Source organism: Pan paniscus, chromosome 1, assembly GCF_029289425.2.
Source record: "Pan paniscus chromosome 1, NHGRI_mPanPan1-v2.0_pri, whole genome shotgun sequence".
NCBI lineage: Eukaryota > Metazoa > Chordata > Mammalia > Primates > Hominidae > Pan > Pan paniscus.
This window is the reverse complement of record NC_073249.2, coordinates 203,851,359-203,872,515: the sequence shown is the minus strand read 5'-3', so window position 1 is coordinate 203,872,515 and position 21,157 is coordinate 203,851,359. Positions and strand designations below refer to the sequence as shown.

Genomic DNA, 21,157 nt, shown 5'->3' with positions numbered 1-21,157 from the left:
CTTGAAAAGAATCTTTGTCTTACCTGCGGTCACAAAGATGTTATCCTATGTTCTCCTGCAGAAATTGTATGGGTTTAGCTCTTATGTTTAGGTCTATACTCCATTTTGTGTTAATTTTTATGTTTAAGGAAAGGTAAGTGAAGGGTTCATGTTTTTCCATATAGTTATGTAATTATTATTCCAGCACTATCCTTTTCTTCATTTGTCTTGGCACCTTTGTTGAAAATTAATTGGCATGTAAGCGTGAGTATTTAGGGTTGTCTTTTCTGTTAATTTATCTGTCTATCCATATGCCACTATAATACTGTCTTGTAAGTTCTCCAACTTTGTTCATTTTTGAAATTGTTTTGGCTATTTTAAGGTACGTATTTCCATAACAGTTTTAGAATCAACTTGTCAATTTCTACAAAAATCACCTTCTGGGATTTTGATTAGGAGTGCATTAAATTTCTAGGTCAATTTAGGGTGAATTGCCATCTTAACAATATTGAATATTCTTATCCTTAAATACAGTATACTTCTCCAAAAATAGTTTTCTTTCATTTATGTCAGTGATGTTTGATAGTTCTCAGTGAGCAGGGCTATACCATCTTTTCTTAAATTTCAGTGTGATTTACTCTTCAAGTGAGAAATCACAAGGCTTCTTGGACCAATCTCTAAATCTGAGACTTTGGCCAGAATTAAGACTGTATAGGCTGGGTACGGTGGCTCACACCTTTTTAAACCCAGCACTTTGGGAGGCCAGAGCAGGCGGATCAATTGAATCAGGAGTTCAAGACCAGCCTGGCCCTTTCTCTACTAAAAATACAAAAATTAGCCGGGCATGCTGGCGGGCACCTGTAATCCCAGCTACTTGGGAGGCTGAGGCACGAGAATTGCTTGAACCCAGGAGGCAGAGGCTGCAGTGAGCAGAGATCGCGCCATTGCACTCCAGCCTGGGCAACAGAGCAAGACTCCATCTCAAAAAAAAAAATGTATAGAAGTAAATTATTAAATTTTTATTTATATATTTTAGTTTACATTATACATTTTCCTAATAAAAATTATTTTGACAGGCTGTGCATGGTGGCTCATGCCTGTAATCCCAGCACTTTGGGAGGCCAAGGCAGGTGGATCACCTCAGGTCAGGAGTTCGAGACCAGCCTGGCCAACATGGTGAAACCCCATCTCTACTAAAAATACAAAATTAGCCTGGCGTGGTGGCGCATGCCTGTAGTCTCAGCTGCTTGGGAGACTGAGGCAAGAGAATCGCTTGAACCCAGGAGGCGGAGGTTGCAGTGAGCCGAGATCACGCCACTGCACTGCAGCCTGGGCAACAAGAGCAAAACTCCATCTCAAAAAAAAAATTATTTTGACTTCTTAATCTTTAGATTATAATCTGATATTTTTAGTATTTGAAGAGTTGGACTTGTTAAAGTCTTGCAGAACTACCAGTTCCTTTATGGTTTTTCATGTAAATACTAACTTAGGCCCTTCTAGTCATTGATTTATCATTTGATGTTTCAATATGTGTCTATTTGTAATAGTATTAAATTTTAAATGAGTGATTTCAACTGAAATAGAGTGTTGCTGCCAGCCCAGTATTTTGATCTAATTTCCCCAATAATTTCATGAAATTAGAACTCCTTACCAGCTTACAAAAAAAATGTTACATAGAAAAATTTTCAGTAAATTCAAAGAAGTAAGATCATTTTGGGGATCTTTAAATTCCTGGTCAATTCCTGACTTTTTTTTTACTGTATGGACTGTCTTGGGCCACTCTTTATGGTCCTGGATTACCTTCATCTAGTTTGACTGACTTAGTTTTGGAAATCTTCCTCAACTTAAAACATGTAAATTTAAAGAATAAAAACTGATTTTGCTCTCAGGTAAAAGAAAATGTAATCAGGACTGTGACCCTGATATCCTTCAAGTCTGTAATGTATTCAAAAGCCAGATAAATAAACTTGAATGATGTTTAATCATCTGAATTTCCTGAATCATCATTCCCCCTACCACCTCCCTACCCTAACCACCATAGAAGATCCGGACTTAGTGGTATTGGACTGGAATGATAAAAACTATCCAGGGAAGGCCGAGCGTGGTGGCTCATGCCTGTAATACCAGCACTTTAGGAGGCTGAGGTGGGTGGGTCAGGAGTTTGAGACCAGCCTAGCCAACGTGGTGAAACCCCGTCTCTACTAAAAATACAAAAACTAGCGGGGTGTGGTGGTACATGCCTGTAATCCCAGCAGTTACTTGGGAGGCTGAGGCAAGAGAATCACTTGAACCCAGGAGTCCGAGGTTGCAATGAGCCGAGAGTACGCCACTGCACTCCAGCCTGGATGACAAAGCAAGACTCTGTATCAAAAAAAAAAAAAAAAAATCCAGGGAAGAAAGAAACTTCCCTAATCTCACTACCCGAAGATTTAGGGACATTTTGGTGTTTTCTCTTTTTCCTTCAGGTTCCTTTGGTAACTGTAGCTAAATACTGAGTGATTTGTTCTTTAGTTTGCCTTAAAATATTGACTGTTTCCACAAGCTTGTGTTTTCATTGTTGTTGTACAGAACTAGGTGCAAATGACACAGATTAAGAAAAGGTTGGAAATATGTTCTTTTCTCTCCTCTTTAGGATGATGACTTTGAGTTCACTGGCAGCCACCTGACAGTAAGGAATGGCTACTCGTGTGTGCCTGTGGCTTTAGCAGAAGGCCTAGACATTAAACTGAATACAGCAGTGCGACAGGTTCGCTACACGGCTTCAGGTATGTCACTGCTTTACAAAAGGTAAGAGAGAACTCTCCTGAAACAGGACTGATCTTTTGTTAGGTGCGACCTATCAGGTACATTTCCTGATAGAGTGTTTATGACACCATAGGTAAAAATTGGCATTTATAGACAGTCGAGCCTATAGAGTCTTTGGTGGTTCTAACCCTATCATTTTATAAACTGGGAAATTGAAGCAAGTTTTAGAGTTTCCAATTTGTGCATGAGCTAGTTGGATATTACTGGTCGAGCATCCCTAATCTGAAAATCTGAAATCTCTAATTCCCCAGTGAGCATTTCCTTTGAGCACCATGTCAGTGCTCAAAAAGTTTTCCATTTTGGTGACCCAGTGAGTTTGGATCTAGTTTTGTTAAGTATATTCATAAATACCAGGATTTTGGCCCCTGGGCTCCACTAGGACCCACCCCTTATATTTCACCATCCGCATTTTGGTCTTTGGATTCATTTTGGCTTTTTCTATGCATTTGGGCTAATTCGCTTACGTTTGGTTCCTAGTTCTGGAGCAGTCCTGCTAATAAGTTGACTTCTTCAGAGATAGAGTTTCCCTGTGCTTGCTGTGGGGATAGGCTCAATGCTCATTATTATTGCTGGTTTCAGGCTACATTTGATGTAAAGTGCAGACAACTGTTGGATTTTGAACTCCTCAAGATAACTAGTCATCTCCCTCTCTGAGAACCCATGTATGACTATGTAGGCATGAGAAATGGAGACATAGCCATCAATCTTACCCTGCGCTGCCCCTTTCCTTGGAGTTACTGAGATCACCACAGATGTTTTGGTTTTTTACTAACAATCAGTGAAACAGTTTTCCATTTAATTTTCCCATCAGAGGCAGCTTATAGTTGACAGTGCTGAGAAGATCTGCAGCCTTGAGCCTTTTGCAGGCAGACGGAGAACAGTGAGAATAGATGTTGTGCCATTTTCTCGAGTTCTGCAGCCATAGAAAATGAGCATGTACTGAGCTTTCATATTTATTTTGAGATATATAATTTCAAAATATATATAGTATATAAACAGACGTTCATTAAAAAACAAACGAGGAAAACGATGTTAACATAATTTCAGTACCCTCTCTGAGGTCAGCTTTGAACTCATTCATACTCTGACAAGCTGAGAATCACTGTGCATTCTCAAGCATAGCACGCTCCACAGTTTTAGGCTGTATCCCCCAGATCTGCATCACAGCCTTCTTGTAGCATTCTTCTGTTGGTCGATAGTGAGCAGCTAACCACAGTCAGAAGACATTGGTTCTATTGGGATGAGCACTTTACTCTTTATTTTTGGTCTAAATGTACTTAACTTGAGTAAGTGGTTTAGGTCCTTTCATTAGTCTAGATCACCAGTGTATCAGGAGGGTAGTGTGGGGATGACAATCGAGGATTCTGAAGTTGACTACAAGGGTTTGAATCCTGGCACTTATTACCTGTGTAGCCTTAGATGAGTTATTTCACCTCTACCTCAGTTTTCTTATGTGAAACATGAAGGTAATGAAAATAGAAAAATGAGAATTGAGAAATGGATGTCCATCTGTTGTACACTAAATGTTCACTGTCCTTATCAGTGCCATATTCATCACCACTAGTCTTTTCCCACCCAACCTCTGCAGGATGTGAAGTGATAGCTGTGAATACCCGCTCCACGAGTCAAACCTTTATTTATAAATGCGATGCAGTTCTCTGTACCCTTCCCCTGGGTGTGCTGAAGCAGCAGCCACCAGCTGTTCAGTTTGTGCCACCTCTCCCTGAGTGGAAAACATCTGCAGTCCAAAGGATGGGATTTGGCAACCTTAACAAGGTAGCTTGCCCTAGACACTCCTGTCTACAGATCTGATGTACAAATAGCAGTCTTAGTTGTTTACTTGGTGAGGAGGTGGCCTTGCATTTTTGGGCATTTGGCTATGCTCCCAATTGTGACATCAGGGCTGAGGCGTGTCCGTTGATTCTCTTCAGTGCCTAAGTCTATCATCAAGTGTCTGTTCAAATGGACTTAGTCTTATGGGGTCATTTCACAAACTCAAGCCTATAAAAAGGGGATCGTAAATGTCATCCTAAATAATAAGGATTGCTGGGCTTATTTTGAAAGCAGATTAGAAGAGACTTTAAGGAAGTCTGTTGAAGCCAGTATTATCTGGCCCCTGTCACTGGCTCATGTGCTTCTTTCTTATGGTAGGTGGTGTTGTGTTTTGATCGGGTGTTCTGGGATCCAAGTGTCAATTTGTTCGGGCATGTTGGCAGTACGACTGCCAGCAGGGGTGAGCTCTTCCTCTTCTGGAACCTCTATAAAGGTAAATGCCTTCTAACTTTAATCATTTCCATATCCTTACAGGAATGTAGAATTTGAAATATTTTGGGTTTTCTCAATATATATGCCTTAATTTCTCTCTTTATTAACTCAACAAACAATTCCTGAAATACCTTTTAGGTACTGGGGTATAAAAATACCTGCCTTCAAGGAGCTCCCAACTTAGTGGGGATACAGTAAGCGGGGAAGCACGCTTAGAACAGGGCAGTAGGTGGCCTGATGGGCTGAACGCCCAGGTTACTGGAGGTCCACTCAGCCTGGAGGGATAGGCCCAGGGAGGCTTCCTACCAGGGGAAGCTTGCGTTCCTCATTCTCAGACTGACTTGCCCCTGATTCTTTGATTACTTCCCTTACTATGTGTTTATGAAATTCCTACCTCCTGTTCAGTTATTTTCTTTTGTAATTGGACTTAACTCTATGTAGACTTATAATATTTGTACCCCACCTCATTCCAAGAAAAGGCTGTAAAAATAAGACATTGGCCTTGTCAGTGCAGACACATCAGCTAACCGTTGGCTTGCTCCCCATCCCCCGTTCTTTCCATTACTCCTCACTGCCCAGTGGTGAATGGTCTTTCACACCCCAGGGCCTCTAACTTCACAGAGGGGGAACTTGGCTCCCTGAGCACATTGCTTTCTGAGAGCAGCAGCGTGTCTTTTCCCTTCCCCATCCAGGCTGTCAAGTCCTGTCAGTGCTAGCCTTACAATCTCTTGCAAACCTGTTTACTTTTTTCTATTGCCTACCTCCCAGTCCAAGCCATTCTTACCTGTTGCCTGGACGGTTACCAATAGCTACTACTGCTATTCCTGCTTCTTTTAGCGACTTTCTACTGCTGAAAGAAAATGTTCAAGCTCCTTATCTTGGCCCATGCTAAGGTTCTTCATTATCTAGCTCATTTCTACTTCCTTGTCCATCCCCAGGTTCCAGGCACATTCGGCTGTTCTCACATCCTGGAAGGCACCATGCTGCTTTCTGCCTCAGAGCCTCTGCGTGTACTGTGGTCTAGGCCTGGGGAGGCTGCTTCTCCCACCCCCCTCGACCCCCCTTCCTTCCCAGCCTGTCTTACTCAGCATTCAGGTCTTGACATAAATGCAGTATTTCAAAGACGACTTCCAGGACACATCTCCACTGCCCCAAATGTAAATTAAATACCCCGTATTCTTTTCCGTATAGCCTACATTTTTCTTCATAGCTTTTAAGTTAATAATTGTCTGTGTAATTTTGCATCTGTTGCTCTATTGGAGTAATAGTTTATATCATATTTTTTATCCCCCTTTTCTAGTACTGTGCCTACCACCTAAGTCTGTTGCATAATTACTCACCAGATGGGTGACTGAAGACAGTCCTGGGCTTGGAGGGGCCTGGGATGGCTAAAAGGGATGTAGTCATTGTCATGGAGCTATCCAAGGTAGTCAAGGTTAAGAATTCTGTGCCAAAGTAAAGCGATGCTTAATAATTCCCTTTTATTAGCAAGATCTGAAACTATATCTTCAGAACTGCAGTATTTTGCCAGGTTAGAAGCAGTGAGGTACCTGAGAATCTTCCTTCACTTTAGTCTGCCAGCTCCTACTACTGGCTGGTGTCTGGCGACAGAGAGTTCTGTATGCTGTTTCAGAAACATAATCTGTCTCTTCGCATTTGAATGGTACTGCGTGTGTCTTGTCATCAGATTTCAGAGCACCAGGAATAAGGTGGGGCCTGATAAGGAGGTTTTTGAGGAAAGTCTGTAGGAAAACCCTAGAATTATCCTTTCTGTTTCCCCAGCTCCAATACTGTTGGCACTAGTGGCAGGAGAAGCTGCTGGTATCATGGAAAACATAAGTGACGATGTGATTGTTGGCCGATGCCTGGCCATTCTCAAAGGGATTTTTGGTAGCAGTGCAGTACCTCAGGTAAGTAGGTAGGTGGGGCAAGGAGGGATCTAGGGTTCAAACTCAACCAGGGTTTAATGTATTTGCAGTATGTTCCTGGTCAGGACAGTTTAAGCTAGAATTGAGGTCTGTGCTTTTACATGAATAATTAATGTTTGGAGTTCATGGCCTAAGCGTGGGGTTCAGAAAAGCCCCCCAGAACAAGAGCTGGGGAGTCTGAAGGCTGTTAGCTGCATTTCTCCTCTGGCTTTAGAGTCACACCATATCCCTGACATTTTAGACAAAATGGCCAAACTCCAGTGAGTATCTCCGGGAAGTTTTCAGAGAACCTCTTGGTACTTTTTCGTGTTCTTTGAAATACTTTAACCCTTTAGGATTCCTTTGAAGGGAGGCATATTGTGAATTTATAAAAGAGAATAAAGGCCAAGCCCTGTGTAGATCTCTGGATTCATAGACAGGAAGGCAACATGGAGGGGCATCCTTCCTGTCTGAAGTCCTTCTGTCCATGTGTGTTTTAAAGCAGGCATTCATCACTTGATCACTGGCTCTCACATGTTGCCCCTCTTTCTCTTCACTTGCATCTCCACCCACCATTGCTTTTCCACCTTTCAAGGATTGATTTGTGCTTGGTGTCTCGTAATGACTTTTGCTCCTGGTTTTTCTTTTAGCCCAAAGAAACTGTGGTGTCTCGTTGGCGTGCTGATCCCTGGGCCCGGGGCTCTTATTCCTATGTTGCTGCAGGATCATCTGGAAATGACTATGATTTAATGGCTCAGCCAATCACTCCTGGCCCCTCGATTCCAGGTGCCCCACAGGTGAGAAGCTGGCAAACTATCTGGGCTTATTTGGGAAGAGGCCAGGATCTCATGATGTCCCTGATTTTTTTTTTTTTCAGATTTTAGTCATTCCATCTTCGGACCCTTTCAGATAACCAAGAGCACAGAGTTAAAAGGATGGGCAGCATTTCTGATTTCTCATAATTTGGTTTTGTAAATCTAGGCAGTCTACATTCAGAATGGAGGAGTCCAGAGTATAAGTCAAATATCATTTTTCCTTATTCAGGTTTTCTCCCTAAAAAACAAAACCATTTTTAATTGCACTTCCATTTTGTAATGGCTCATAGGATTGCTGTAAGGTCTCAATTACTAGGGGCTTCCAGGGCATTTCTGAGAAATAACTCTGGGTCCTTGTCTAGACCCTTATGCCAGAACCCACTCCAAAGAGTGGTAAGAATTCCTTAGTGTCATAGCCCAGACCTGCTCTGAGCTGCGAGGCTTAAGTGTCCCTGATCACCAAATGTCCTGTGCTTCAGGGTAGCGAGGCTCCCTCCCAGAAGTAGTTATACATGAGGGAAGGACGCTTCACAACTGGGTATCTAAACTGATGAGAACACATGTTAAGCATCACTTTAGGACTGGGGCTAGGTAGAGTTTTATTGTCTCATTTCTACTTGTCAATTCTGGGAAAGTGCCTACTGATAAGGGAGACTCTTCGACAGAATGATGAATAGTAACTGGGGGGGTCAGCCTTTAAAAAGGTCAACAGCAATTTAAGTACTTAGCAATTTAAGTACAAGAATAAAGGTGTATGTGCAGCCTGCCAATTTTCTCTTTTTCCCCTAAAATAGCCGATTCCACGACTCTTCTTTGCGGGAGAACATACGATCCGTAACTACCCAGCCACAGTGCATGGTGCTCTGCTGAGTGGGCTGCGAGAAGCAGGAAGAATTGCAGACCAGTTTTTGGGGGCCATGTATACGCTGCCTCGCCAGGCCACACCAGGTGTTCCTGCACAGCAGTCCCCAAGCATGTGAGACAGATACATTCTAAGGGAAGAGGCCCATATGCCTGTTTCTGCCATGTAAGGAAGGCTCTTCTAGCAATACTAGATCCCACTGAGAAAATCCACCCTGGCATCTGGGCTCCTGATCAGCTGATGGAGCTCCTGATTGACAAAGGAGCTTGCCTCCTTTGAATGACCTAGAGCACAGGGAGGAACTTGTCCATTAGTTTGGAATTGTGTTCTTCATAAAGACTGAGGCAAGCAAGTGCTGTGAAATAACATCTTAGTCCCTTGGTGTGTGGGTTTTTTTTTTTTAATATATTTTGAGAATAAAACTTCATATAAAATTGGCCCTCTCTTTTGTTCCTTTGAGTTGGAGTTACATACAAGATGGGGGCATTACTCCTTTGGAAATGCCAAGTTTATCCTATGGCAATAGTAATACATGTTTTCTCCATGTTTAAATAAGGAAGAAGATGTTTATATAAAAGAGAAAAATGGTTTGATCAGGTCAGAAGATAGATAAGGTAGGGGGGCCGGTCCTGTAGAAGCAGTGGACTTCCTGGAAGGTCGGACTAGGCTTCCTCACTTGGGTGGGGGTGGCGTGTGGTGGTGTGCCAAGAACATGGTTATTAGGAAACTTTGGATGCACTTTCAAGATGATAGAACACAAAAGAGCTGAAACAAAGTCTGAGCCTTTGGGAGACCAGTCTGCCTTTATTCCTGATTCCCTCCATGGGTATGTGCTAAAACTTCCCAATTCTACTAAAGGTGGTGGTGTACATTTTGGGAAGCGCACTACATAGGATCAAGGGCTTAGGTAACAGCTGGTTTAACAGATTGCCACAAACTTAGTGGCTCTTAAAAAAAAAACAAATCTATTCGAAAGTTCTGGATGCTTAAAGTCTAAAATGGGTCTACAGGGCTGCATTCATTACAGAGGCTCTCAGAGGAGGGAGGATCAGTTCATTTCCTTGCTCTTTTCAGCTTCTAGGGGTGGGAAGGCTCGTGGCTCCTTCCTCCATCCTCAGAGCATGTAACTCCAGTTTCTGCTTCCATCATCACATTGCCTTCTCCTGTAGTCAAATCTTTTGTCTCTCTCTCTCTCTCTCTCTTAAAAGGATACTACCTGTGATTACATTTAAGGCCCACCTGGATCATCTAGGATGCTCTGCCTCATCCCAGCATCCTTACCTGCAAAGTCCCTTTTGCCATATAAGATAGATAAAAACATGTTATTGCCATATAAGATAGATAAAAACATGTTACATGCTGGTTCCTTCCCAGGGGCTCCTGACAGATAGATGATAGATAGATAGATAGATGATAGATAATAGCTAGATAGCTAGATAGATGATAGATAATAGCTAGATAGATAAACACTGTTACTACAAATCCAAGTAATGTCCCTTAAATGTGGTTTTATTCTTACTGTGAGTTAAGGGACATTATATATATTGGTGATCTGACTGGAATATGAAAACGGAGAAGGCTTTTCCCCCCCTAGTCTTAGAATTCGTGGCAGTAATGGAAAGAATCTGCACACCAGGATCAGGGCAGTTAATGTTTCCAGTCCTTGCAGTATCAGTAATTGGTTAGGTAAAATACCCAATTTTAAGTATTACACAATGAAATATACTAGAGCTGCGCCAACGCATAGAAGACAGATAGATACACAGGGATGACATTGACAAAACTGGTATCACAGACTCGCACAGAGTATACGGAAACGAGGGAGCTTTATTGGTTACATATTGTACTGCAGAGCCAACAGAGAGCATTCACGCCAGAGGATACATGCAGACAGGCAGCTCCAACGATACACATGCACCCAAGGAGCCCTGAGCCACTGCTTTGCCCTGGTTTCCAGCGACAGGTTCCGGCCTCCTTGGTCCCATGCTTGGAGCAGGAATGTAGAAGCTGCTGCACCTAGACTCCAAGGGGCAGGGGTGAGACCAGAGCACCTGCCTGAGCAAGTAGGTGTGGACCAACAGGCTGCCCCCAACAAAGGGGCCTATAATGCAATAACAGTTTATTTGAGGGCTACTTTCTTAGCCCTCTCAATCTTTAAAATACAAAAAAATAGACTTTATTCTCTTAAAAATACATTCCATTCATTATATGTTCTGAGCTGGGAAGCAGCAGGAAAATAGGGCCCCTTTCCTATGATCTTGGTTGTGAGGCTTTGAGGAGAACCCTGTTCCCCACTCGGGGTATTCAAAAAATAATCCCTAAAAGCAGCTCTTCCCAAAGCAATCTTGTCAGAGAAATAACGAAACCTCATAACAAGGTAGCCAGGGACCCAGCCTCTGGGTCCCCATTCCTTTATTGGGAAGTGGTAGCACTTGGCACTGACCCACTAAATATAAAGAACTAAAACTGCCCCAGGACGACAAGTCCAAGAACACTATAGTGCCCCCTGCATCCCGAACACTCCACTGACGGGGGTTATTTATGTGCAAGCTTGCCTGCAGCTGAGGGTGGGGTGGCATCCTTGGCCCCACTGCAGATCCCTTTAACCCACACTATGACTCTTTCTCATTGCCACCCAAAAGCAAAAAACAGCCACAGCTTCTTTATCCACCTGCAGCTTTCTCTGGTTTAGTATCAGAGTGGCAAAAAAAAAAAAGCAGCAGCACGTGGAAGAGATCAGCTGCTGGTACTAAGCCAGCTTCACTTCCTCCAACCAAGCAGCTCTATTGCCAGGTCCCCCAACTCACTAGGAACCCTCCAACAACCACACACCTGCCAGTAAAATTTAAGAGCCAAGCTGCGGAAGAAACTTGTCATAAAAGTGGGTTTGTTGACCGGGGGCAGTGGGACTATTTGGCTTGATTAAACAACTATTCAACTACCAGGTCTCCCCTCTACTTGGAGGCTTCCTCCAGGACCCCTGATGATGAGGCCTGGGTCCAAACAGTCACACCTCAGTTGCTTTTCAGAAACATGCCTCCCAACTTTGGGATTTGAGAGCCAGCCTTGCCAGCCATTTGAAGCCCAGAGAAACAGCCTCCAGCCTTTACTTGCTATTACAATGTTATTTTCTGCAATGCTGAGGACATTTAAAAATAAAATCTATCTAGAAAGTGTGCAGATTAAAGAAACAAAATATCCTGAAATAACTGTTACAATCAAATCCTATTGCACTCAGATTTCAAGATGGCAGCCCCAGCAAAAGGGCATCACAGCTGTCCCTCTTCCACAGGACATTTTGAGTAGCAGCAGATGTTGGTGCTGCTGAAATGTGGAAAGATCCAGACTTTGGCACCAGGAGCTATAGCACCAGAATCCAGGGCTCCAACACCCAAAGACAAGAATTATTGGCGAGATCTTTTTAGGCATGGCTTGACGCCCTTCTGTTTCCATCAGCAGAGAAGAGCCACAGACTTAGTTTCCTAATACCTTTAGTTGACCACCACAGAGGTTGATTTTCTTTGAACTCTCAAGGTTGCCAACCAGTGAAGGAGAATTGCAGGGAGGCTGCAAGTGAAGGATGGCAGCCTTGAGTGAGCTAGTTTCTGGCCAGTGAGCCAGGAGAAGCAGCAGTAAGAGATCTTGGAAATAGCATCTTGAGCATCAGAGGTGGGGATGTGGACAGGAAAGGCAGGCCACATGACAATGCCTTTAGATTGGCAAAACTCTAGGAAGCAGAAGTATGAGCAATAGATTCCTGTCCCTGAAAGTAAGGTAGGTGCTCCCCAAGCCTCCTCACTGCCAAATCTGATGCAGACCAGGGCAGGATGAACACTGGTTCCCATGCTGAGTGAAGGCAGAGAAGACAAATTCCTCTGGAGGAAGTCTTGAGTCTTCCTCTTGCCAGGAAATTCATAGGAGATGCACAGGAACAGGAGATACACAGACTTGGGTACTTTCCATAATACCTAGACTCCTAGAATGCCAGGAGATACTGTGTGGCACTGGGCAAGGCTGATGCCACAAAGAGCCTCAGAGACCATCCGACCTAATCCCTTCACACTTTGCAGATTGGGAAACAGGCCCACGGAGCTTCTCTGAGCTCATCCCCATGAGATTAAAACATAGAGAAACTAAAAAACAAGGCCCAGAAAAACAATTGAGGGCAGGAGGGAAGAACCCACACGGATGATACCTTCCACAAGCAAAAATCATCCCATACTATTATAGATGGTGAAAACAGGAGAACCTTAGAATACCAGATTTGGTGCCCTTAGAGATCATCCATTTCAAAGAACTCATTTTACAGACAGGGAAACTGAGGCTCCAAGAAGACAATGACTCACCCAAGGTCACACAGCAAGGAAGTAAAGCCATGGGGAAAAAAATCCAGCTTACCAGACTGGTAGTTTAATGTTCTCTCATTCTGAGGGCAATAGTGTCTACTTCATAAAGGTAGCCTTTGAAAGAGGATCCCTTCTTTGAATTGACAGAATGCTAAAGAAAAAGCACTGCCAAGAATATACAATTCTTTTCAACTTCCCCATGTGACTGGTATAAGGAACCTAACCAATTTATTTACGTGGCTTTCTGAAAAGTTTGCTGCATTTTGAACTATATAAAGCTAAGGCCCTCAATGCGTATGTACGTATCACCTTTCCTCCAGCGAAGTCATCATGATAGTCGACTTGCAGAAATCCGGGGCCCACTTCTGTAGGAATGCATCAGCTTGGTAAAGTGCGATGCCTCCTCCATGGGGGATGGAGAAGGAGGAACAGGAGGGAGTAGTCTCACAGTCCATGCCTCTCATGGAGCTATTGCTTGTGGAGTGACTAAAGGGGAGTCACTTCGGGTCTGCTTTCCCTCTTGCTGGGCACTTCCTAGAAGGCAGAGGATGCTGGGTCAGGCCCAGCTTAGCCTAGGGATTTTCCCAAGGTGGAAAGAATGAAGTCAGCTTGAAGTCTCCAGCCACCGGAGAGAAAGCAGGCGATGCCAGCAGCATTACTGGTGCTCAGGAAAGGAGATGCATGAGGCTTGCACCTCCAGGTGCCTTTGGAAGGTGAGCAGAGAGAGCTGGGGTTGGGGAGGGATGATGTCATTCCAATGGGTATCCGCATGGGTATCTGCATGCTCTGCTTCCAGGAGACTGGTAAGCCAGGAGCCAGGTCAAACTTCAACCTAAAGGGTAGTCTCATAATCCTTTAGAGGCAGCACAGAACCCTTTCTGCTTTAAGTCTGAAGAAAAGAACTCCAAGGGGAAAGAAATGAAAGCCCCCTAGATAGAGCTGATGGCTGGTAAATCTTACGGGGTACTTGAGCCCATTGGGTAAATGAGGAGTGAAGTGGATATCGTGAGGAGACTGAGAAACCAGAACATTAACCACACAGACAGAGGCTGCCCTAGGATCCAGAAACAACCCACCAAGGAGCCGAGAAGAATTTTTGACTCCTGCTGTGTGGTGGGGACTTTATCTTCCCCTGTTTGGGGGCCAGAATGGTCCAACTACTTGGTGGACAGGGACAAGGAGAGAGAGAGGACTCGTGCATTGGGGAAGGTTGGGCCTGGGTGACTGTCCAGCTTGTAGTCTCTGATTCCCTCTGGCCAAATGGCAAAAATTACCTGAGCCACAGCCCGGCTCTACCACAGTTTTCCAGCCAAGGCTTGTGTCTTGCCTGGTTAACTGGCCTTGGATCCTTCGTGGGGCAGGACAGTGGAAGAGCTGAGAAGCAGGAGCAGAGGGCAGACAACAGACACCCAGCGGACTCAGTTCTCCTCAGCACAGGGCCTGGTTGGCCGTAATCGTTCCTCGGCCCGTACTCGCCCAGACTCTGGCAGCCCCTGCTTCCCAGGCAGTTCAGACGGATCCAGGGAGTTGTGCAGTTGCCTGTAGACACTGAGTGTACAGTCTTCCCCTTCTTCCTCCTGTGCCAATAAATAACAAAAGTGAGCTGTGGAGGTCAGTAAAGTGAGGACCAAGACACCCTCACCTGCTACCATAGTGGGTCCTTTCCAACCCAGCAGAGGCAGATATAGCCCAGACAGGCCATAAGTTAACTGCAAAGATATGCTTTTGCCTGAGTATGGGCCAATATGTAAATTCCTTGGAAATCGGTAGACTGGGAACTCCAAGCTGCTGGGAACAATCAGGGTAGGCTAGGAGGAGGCTCACAACTCAACAGGAGCCGTACAGAGGATAGAGCCTGGAATGGGGGCATGGGACTATACCCCTGAGGAGGGGCCAGCAGTCTCCGAGTTCTGCACATGCATGCAGGCTGCATGATTCTGGGGATGAGGTCCACACATCCTTGATGGGGAGCTGAAGAGAGGTCTGGACAGCTCTCTTCCTCCTTCCCACATACAAACTACCAAAAAGCTCACATTCCCGTCTCTCATCCTTTATGTCTCCTCTTAAATGTCCAAAGCTTCAGGGGCCCAAATAGCTGTCTTTCTCCCTACGCCTAGAATTCTACCTTTTTTTTTTGAGACGAAGTCTCGCACTGTCTCCCAGGCTGGAGTGCAGTGGCGCAGTCTCAGCTCACTGCAACCTCCGTCTCCCGGGTTCAAGCGATTCTCCTGCCTCAGCCTCCCAAGTAGCTGGGATTACAAGCACGCACCACCACACCTGGCTTTTTTTTTTTTTTTCTTTTTTTGAGACGTCATTTCACTCTTGTTGCCCAGGCTGGAGTACAATGGTGCGATCTTGGCTCACTGCAACCTCCGCCTCCTGGGTTCAAGTGATTCTCCTGCCTCAGCCTCCTGAGTAGCTGCGATTACAAGCATGTGCCACCACACCCAGCTAATTTTGTACTTTTAGTAGAGACGGGGTTTCACTATATTGTCCAGGCTGGTCTTGAACTCCTGACCTTGTGATCTGCCTGCCTCGGCCTCCCAAAGTGCTGGGATTACAGGTGTGAGCCACCACGCCTGGCCAGAATTCTACCTTTTTAATATTCTCCTTGGTTCTCCCAAGCAAATGCAGATCAAAGAATAACATAGGCATGAGTAAGAAAGGTTAGCAGAGTAGAAAGAGCATTGGATTTAGAGACAGGAATCTTGGATTCAAGTCTTCGCTCTTCCAGTAATTCTGCTGGGTGACCTTAGGTAAGATATTTTGTGTTTCTGACCCTTAGCTTCTACATCTGAAAAATGGGGATAATATCTGCCCCCAGGCAGATATTCAAGGGACTGAATGAGATAGTGGGTAGTGAAGTACTTTTGTCCAGTGTTAAGTACCCTGTAAAGAGTCACAGGGCTTTTCAAGTTAACAGAGTCATCTGCTTTTTTAAAGAAGGGAGCACTGTGTCCAAGTCCAAGAAGTTTTTCATCATCACAGGTTTCTCATCAAAAAGACACTCCCAGGGGCTTCTCCAGATGCTGTTCTGACACTCTGAGCCTCACACTCACATAAGGCAGGTGGTTCTGGATTTATCAAAGCTGTAATGAGCTATACTGAACCAGCCCTGCCCTCAGACTGATAATATGAGACAGACAGCTGTCTGGGAGGCAAAAGAAAGTGTCACTTGGAATTGGGTATACGCTTATCTAAAATAGGCCCAGTGTAAGCCCCGGCTCTCCTCATCCCTGAGAGGCCAGCAGCCTGTGAAGATCTGCTAACTGAGGCGGCCGAGAACTTGCTGACCTGGCTCCCCCTCACTGTGCCCTACAGAAAGGGCACCGGGCCTCCTCCTGTTGCCCAGAGCTCCCCATCAGCTGCAGCTGCTGCTTGTGCTTTTCATGCTATTCTGAGGGCCTACGGGGAGCTCCTTTAGCTGCTCTGGCAAACCAAGAGAAGAGAAGACAGATTTCCTTTTTATATCACCTTCATATACGAGAGCAAAATGAAGACAGCAAATTGGAAAAGGGATTTTGGAAAGTGATGCTGCCAAAAACCTTCTTTAGGAGACAGGTCAAACCCCCCCGATGTTTCAACAGTTCTCTAAGGAACCCAGTTCTACTCAGTTCTCAAGATCCTGGGTCACACAGGCCAGAGCAGAGGGGAAAAAGGAAAAGGCAAAGAAGGAAAAGGGAGAGAGAAAAGAGAGGAGAGAGGCTGGAACTCACCATGCTTGCTGAGTGGTTCCAGGCTGCAACAGTGATGGTGTCTCCTACCCGATTCCGACGGGTAAGCACCTCTGACACAGTGAGGCTACTTTGGGTCCTTCTGGAGGAGGGCTCAGGGGCATCCCCTGAACTTGGTCCTACCCTTCGAGTGCCCTGCTCAAAAAGGTAGGACCTGGGCTGTTCGAGTTCTGAGAAGTCTGTGGAAGACCTCTGGGTGTAGGCATTGCTATTGGTAGATTCCATGTTTTTACCTATTCGAGTTGGGGGGTCTTCTAAAGATTTCAAGTCTCGCCTGCTCTTCCAGGCATTCCGCACAGTAACATGTCTGGCATCTGAGAAGCCCACTTCTGAAGGGGCACTATGGCTTTTCCACCTGATTGTCTCCGCTGGAGGTGCATGGCTATTCCTCTCCACAGGATCCGATGGCTTGATTATAATGCTGCTCCGAGAGACCACTGTTTCTGGCCTGTTCTTCAGGGGCCCATCTGCCATTCTCTCTGCTTCTGCAAGCTGCAGGGTGATGTCATGTTTGTGAATGGAGAGCTCAAAAGGGGAGTTGACATGGTTGCTAACTGATGTGAGCTCTGCCAGCCCCACCTGGATATTGCTAGTGGATGTGTGCCTCCCCCTCAGGGCCTCACCCGGAGCAGCTCTGGGGCTGCTGCTGTCAGATGGATAGATAGTAATGCTACTTGTCACTTTGTTTGGCCCTGGTTTGGAGACGGGTTTCTGTTTCTCCAACGTAGTCTCTGTTCCAGATCCTCCCATGATTTTTTTCACATCCTTATCAACAATAACAGGTTTGATGACGGCTCTAGACCGCAACGCCTCTCTGGGGCTAAAGGGCCTTTGGCTTTTTACCCCAGCACCATTGGTATCTGGGAGCTCCATGGCATTGGTGGAGGCTCTGACAGATTTCACAGATTCATTCTCCATTCCAGCATCTTTATCATTCTCAAATAGGGAGGTTCTAGGTGCCCCTCGGGTTTTAGCCTTTTCTCTAGAGTTAGGCTGTGGTTTGGGCTCTGGCTCTGGAGTGATGGTTGTATTTACCAACTTGGCAGTAACAAGAGATGCTATGTCCAAGTCATCATCTGAGTCGGGCTTCTCTCTGCCACTGGATTTGATGACTCGACACCTCAAGGCTTCATGCGGACTGCTGTCTTCCATCACAACTGCTGCAGGTTGATTAACCCCTTCTTTATGTGAGGTTGAAAATCCCTGAAGGATGTTCTCTTGGCTTCTACAGCTATAAGGATACTTCGATAGAACAGGAGCCTTGGAATTCGGGGAACTGTTATCAGCCTCAAGGCCATTGGCAGCCTTTTTGCCTTTAGAGAGCCCTTCTGAGGAGGATCTTCGAGATGAGGCCGGGGCTCCAATGGCCTTAGAACAGCCAGAGTTTGCAGCCTGAGTTACTTGACTTCCGTTGCCAGGCACGTGTCCCCTCTTGCCAAAGACAGTCTCAGAGGAGGTGTCAGAAGCCTTGTCAGCTCTACCCAATGGGTCACTGGGAACAGATCCATGGGTGGTGTCACTAAACGTTCGTGTTGTCTTCTCCACTTTTCCCTTCAGTCCGCTCTCGGTGCCTGGCTTGGAAGTCCCCTTCCACGCTTTACTGTGCTCCTGAGCAGCCGGGGGGTAGCGACTCAGCACTGAGGGCTGCTCCCTAGACTTCTTCCCTTCGCTCTGGGAGGATCCGGGTACAAACCGGTCTTCAGTTTTCTTTGTCTCCTGAGTCCCACTGTCTGTACTCACCCCCATGTGAGAAGCTTTTGCTGCCCTCCTGTTGGTGAAACTGGGAGAAGAAACCTGCCTGTTGCTCAGAGAATAGTTTTCATTGTTGAGAGCAAACTCCCTGTTCCGGAGTCGTTCCCGCTTATGCTGAGGAGACAGTTCCCGCGCTGTGTGCTTGGACACAGAAGCCTCACTTCCGTGGCCTCTAAACTTAGTCCTCTCATGTCTGCCTTTGCTGGACAGGAAAGCATCTTCCCCTTCTACCTCTCCATTTTCTAACTCTTTCTGTTTCTTGATTTGTAGCTTTATCTCCTCCAGTTGGCTGGCTAATAATTTGTTTTTATTTTGTTCACTTAGGTAATTATCCTGAAGGTCGTTATTTTTGGCCTTCATTTTCTTAAGCTCTTCTTCCAACGATTCAAAGTGTTTGATTTGCGTCTTAAGTTTCTCAATCTCTTGGTTAAGGTCTTTGACTTTGTTGTCTTCCTGATTGCGGTTCTTTTCATTTTCTGATTTGTTTCTTGTTTCATTCTCCACCTGCTTTAGGTACTCCAGACCACCCTTCCTTCTTGATTCTTTGGACGGCAGTGTGGAAGAGATGCCATCCTCAATCCGTAGGTCATTTCTTTCCAGATTAGAAGCATTCCTTGTATAATCTCGGTTCATTTTTTTGTTCTGCTCTAGTTTTTGAGTGAGTTCTTTTATCAATTTCTCATTTTCTTTCTCCTTTTCATTCAAGTATTTTCTCTCACTTACAAAGCTCAGAGTTAATGATTTCAGCTTTTCTAACTCTGACGCTAAACTCTGCTCAGTTTTATCCAGGCGGTCCTCAGAAGATTCTAGTTCTTTCACTTTGACTCTGAGCATTTCCAGCTCAGAGGAGATTTTCTTGGTCAGATTTCTCTCCTCATTCAGGCTCAGACACAGCTGGGTACAGTCATTCTTACTCCTGCTGAAGGCCTCTTCTAGCTTCTCTAATTCAGCCATTCGTTTCTGAAGCCGCTCAATCTCAGATTTCAGCTCCCGGGTGAGGTTTTCTTCCTCTTCAAGTTTCTCCTTCATCAGGCGACACAGATCCTCTGCTCTCTTAATTTCCTCGTCTTTGCCTTCAATTCTCAGCACCCGCTGGCGCAGCACTTCAATCTCCGCCAACATGCTGGAGTTGCTACCTTCCGCCTGAATCACCTTGTCCTGGAGTTCCAGGAGTTCATCCTCTGCTTTCTGGAGGTTTTTCGTGGCTTCCTCCAACTCATCAAGGCGGCGGCTTAGACTCTGTAGCTTAAACCGCAAGTGGCGGCTGGAGGCCGTCTCCTTGTAGCTTGTAAATTCGGCCATGTCTACTGCCAGCCAATGTGGGCTCCTAGAGGCATCCAATTCCACTCAAGGGGATGAGAAATGGTTACCTTTCTCTTGGCAACCACAATCTTCTTTGACAGCTGGAGACCATCATCAATCTACAGAAGGAAAGTAGAAAGCATGTCAGTCAGCAAATGTAAAACCTGCACGTTAGCTCCCAGTTATAGAAAAGAGCTCCTATCTGTTCCTGGTGCCTGGATCATAGCAGGGGCTCAAACCTGTTGAATGAATGACTTGAATAAACCTGCAAGAAAACACTGGTTCTTTATGGCCGACATTGAGTTGATACCTCATTTTGCCCTAATAAAGAATGTCACCAGTGGCAGCATGGCAAAAAGACATATAAGAAGCCTCAATTTTCATGGCAGGGTATAATAACATCATTACCATCTGCAACCTGCATAATCTCAGGAGAGTCATTAACAATGGAAACTAAGTCTCAGTTTTACTTAGTGGTAAAATGGGCATAATGATGTCTACCGTATTTCTCCCCAGTGTTGTTCTGAGATAATATGTGGAAGATCTTGGTAACAAAGCAATAAACAATCCTAAGATTTTTTTTTTAAAGATTATCTCTTATGAGCTATTGTGACTTAAAAGTGATACAAATTAACCCTCTGCCTTGCTATAAATGGTGAGCTTCACAATATACTAAAACAATCTCTCTACACCCATTTTCAACATCTCTTCTCCCAAAAGTATATTTGTAAGTGGAATTCAGGTGTGAGTTGGCCCGACCCAGCCAACAGGCAGCTTCTACAAAACGTATCCTTTTGCACTGTAAAAGAAATGCCCCAGATGTTAAGGTTGGTATGAAGACTGGTTTGTTTCTTTGAAAGCCATTTCACTGGGGATATATACCAAACATATAATAATACCCCAAGGAAATAGAGAAAGGGGAAGGTTTAGTTTTTTTATGTAATTTTCTCATTTTTAAAACAGGAGAATGGATTGATAAATGTATTTTAAACAGCTTTCATGAACAATAAGTCCTACGAAATTAAAAGGCAAACAACAGACTTCCATTTCCACCACTACGGCAAACCAGATAACCTGGAAAACCTCTAATACTATAAAACAGCTAAAAATACTGAATAAAATGTAACAATCACTTAAAATGTATAGTTGATCACATAGAAAGTAAGTGACATTCCAGCTAAAACCAGAGGAAAAGAAGACTAAATGAAAAATAATAGTAAGTTTAAACTACCACTGAGCTGTCCTTCTTAGGGTCTTGCCGATCTCCAGAACCAAGGAGTTTGGGTTCTAACAATCATGCAGGTATAAGAGGCAAGAGTTTGGGCCCAATAGAGGTGGTAAGTTGAAAATGAGACTCCAGTCCCCAGTCTAAAGCAAGGACTATTGAAGA

At 44.8% G+C, this 21,157-nt stretch overlaps 2 protein-coding genes across 13 annotated transcripts in view; one reads left to right on the top strand and one right to left on the bottom strand.

Moving 5' to 3' along the window:
- The window catches only part of KDM1A (lysine demethylase 1A), a 63,986-nt gene extending 54,915 nt beyond the window's left edge, over positions 1-9,071 (top strand). For both annotated transcript variants that reach the window (XM_003813972.6, XM_008966574.4), the window contains 6 exons: positions 2,612-2,744; positions 4,373-4,560; positions 4,936-5,050; positions 6,832-6,959; positions 7,607-7,753; positions 8,566-9,071. In XM_003813972.6, the coding sequence (XP_003814020.4) occupies positions 2,612-2,744; positions 4,373-4,560; positions 4,936-5,050; positions 6,832-6,959; positions 7,607-7,753; positions 8,566-8,751 (897 nt within the window). In that variant the 3' untranslated portion in view covers positions 8,752-9,071. The remainder of the gene's footprint in view (positions 1-2,611; positions 2,745-4,372; positions 4,561-4,935; positions 5,051-6,831; positions 6,960-7,606; positions 7,754-8,565) is intronic.
- Positions 9,072-10,437: 1,366 nt separating this feature from the next.
- Positions 10,438-21,157, bottom strand: part of LUZP1 (leucine zipper protein 1) — a 93,679-nt gene continuing 82,959 nt past the window's right edge. For all 11 annotated transcript variants that reach the window (XM_055096690.2, XM_034957875.3, XM_034957876.3 and 8 more), the window contains 2 exons: positions 16,696-19,886; positions 10,438-14,556 (listed from right to left, as the gene is read on the bottom strand). In XM_055096690.2, coding sequence (XP_054952665.2) covers positions 14,398-14,556; positions 16,696-19,767 — 3,231 coding nt within the window. In that variant the 5' untranslated portion in view covers positions 19,768-19,886 and the 3' untranslated portion in view covers positions 10,438-14,397. The remainder of the gene's footprint in view (positions 14,557-16,695; positions 19,887-21,157) is intronic.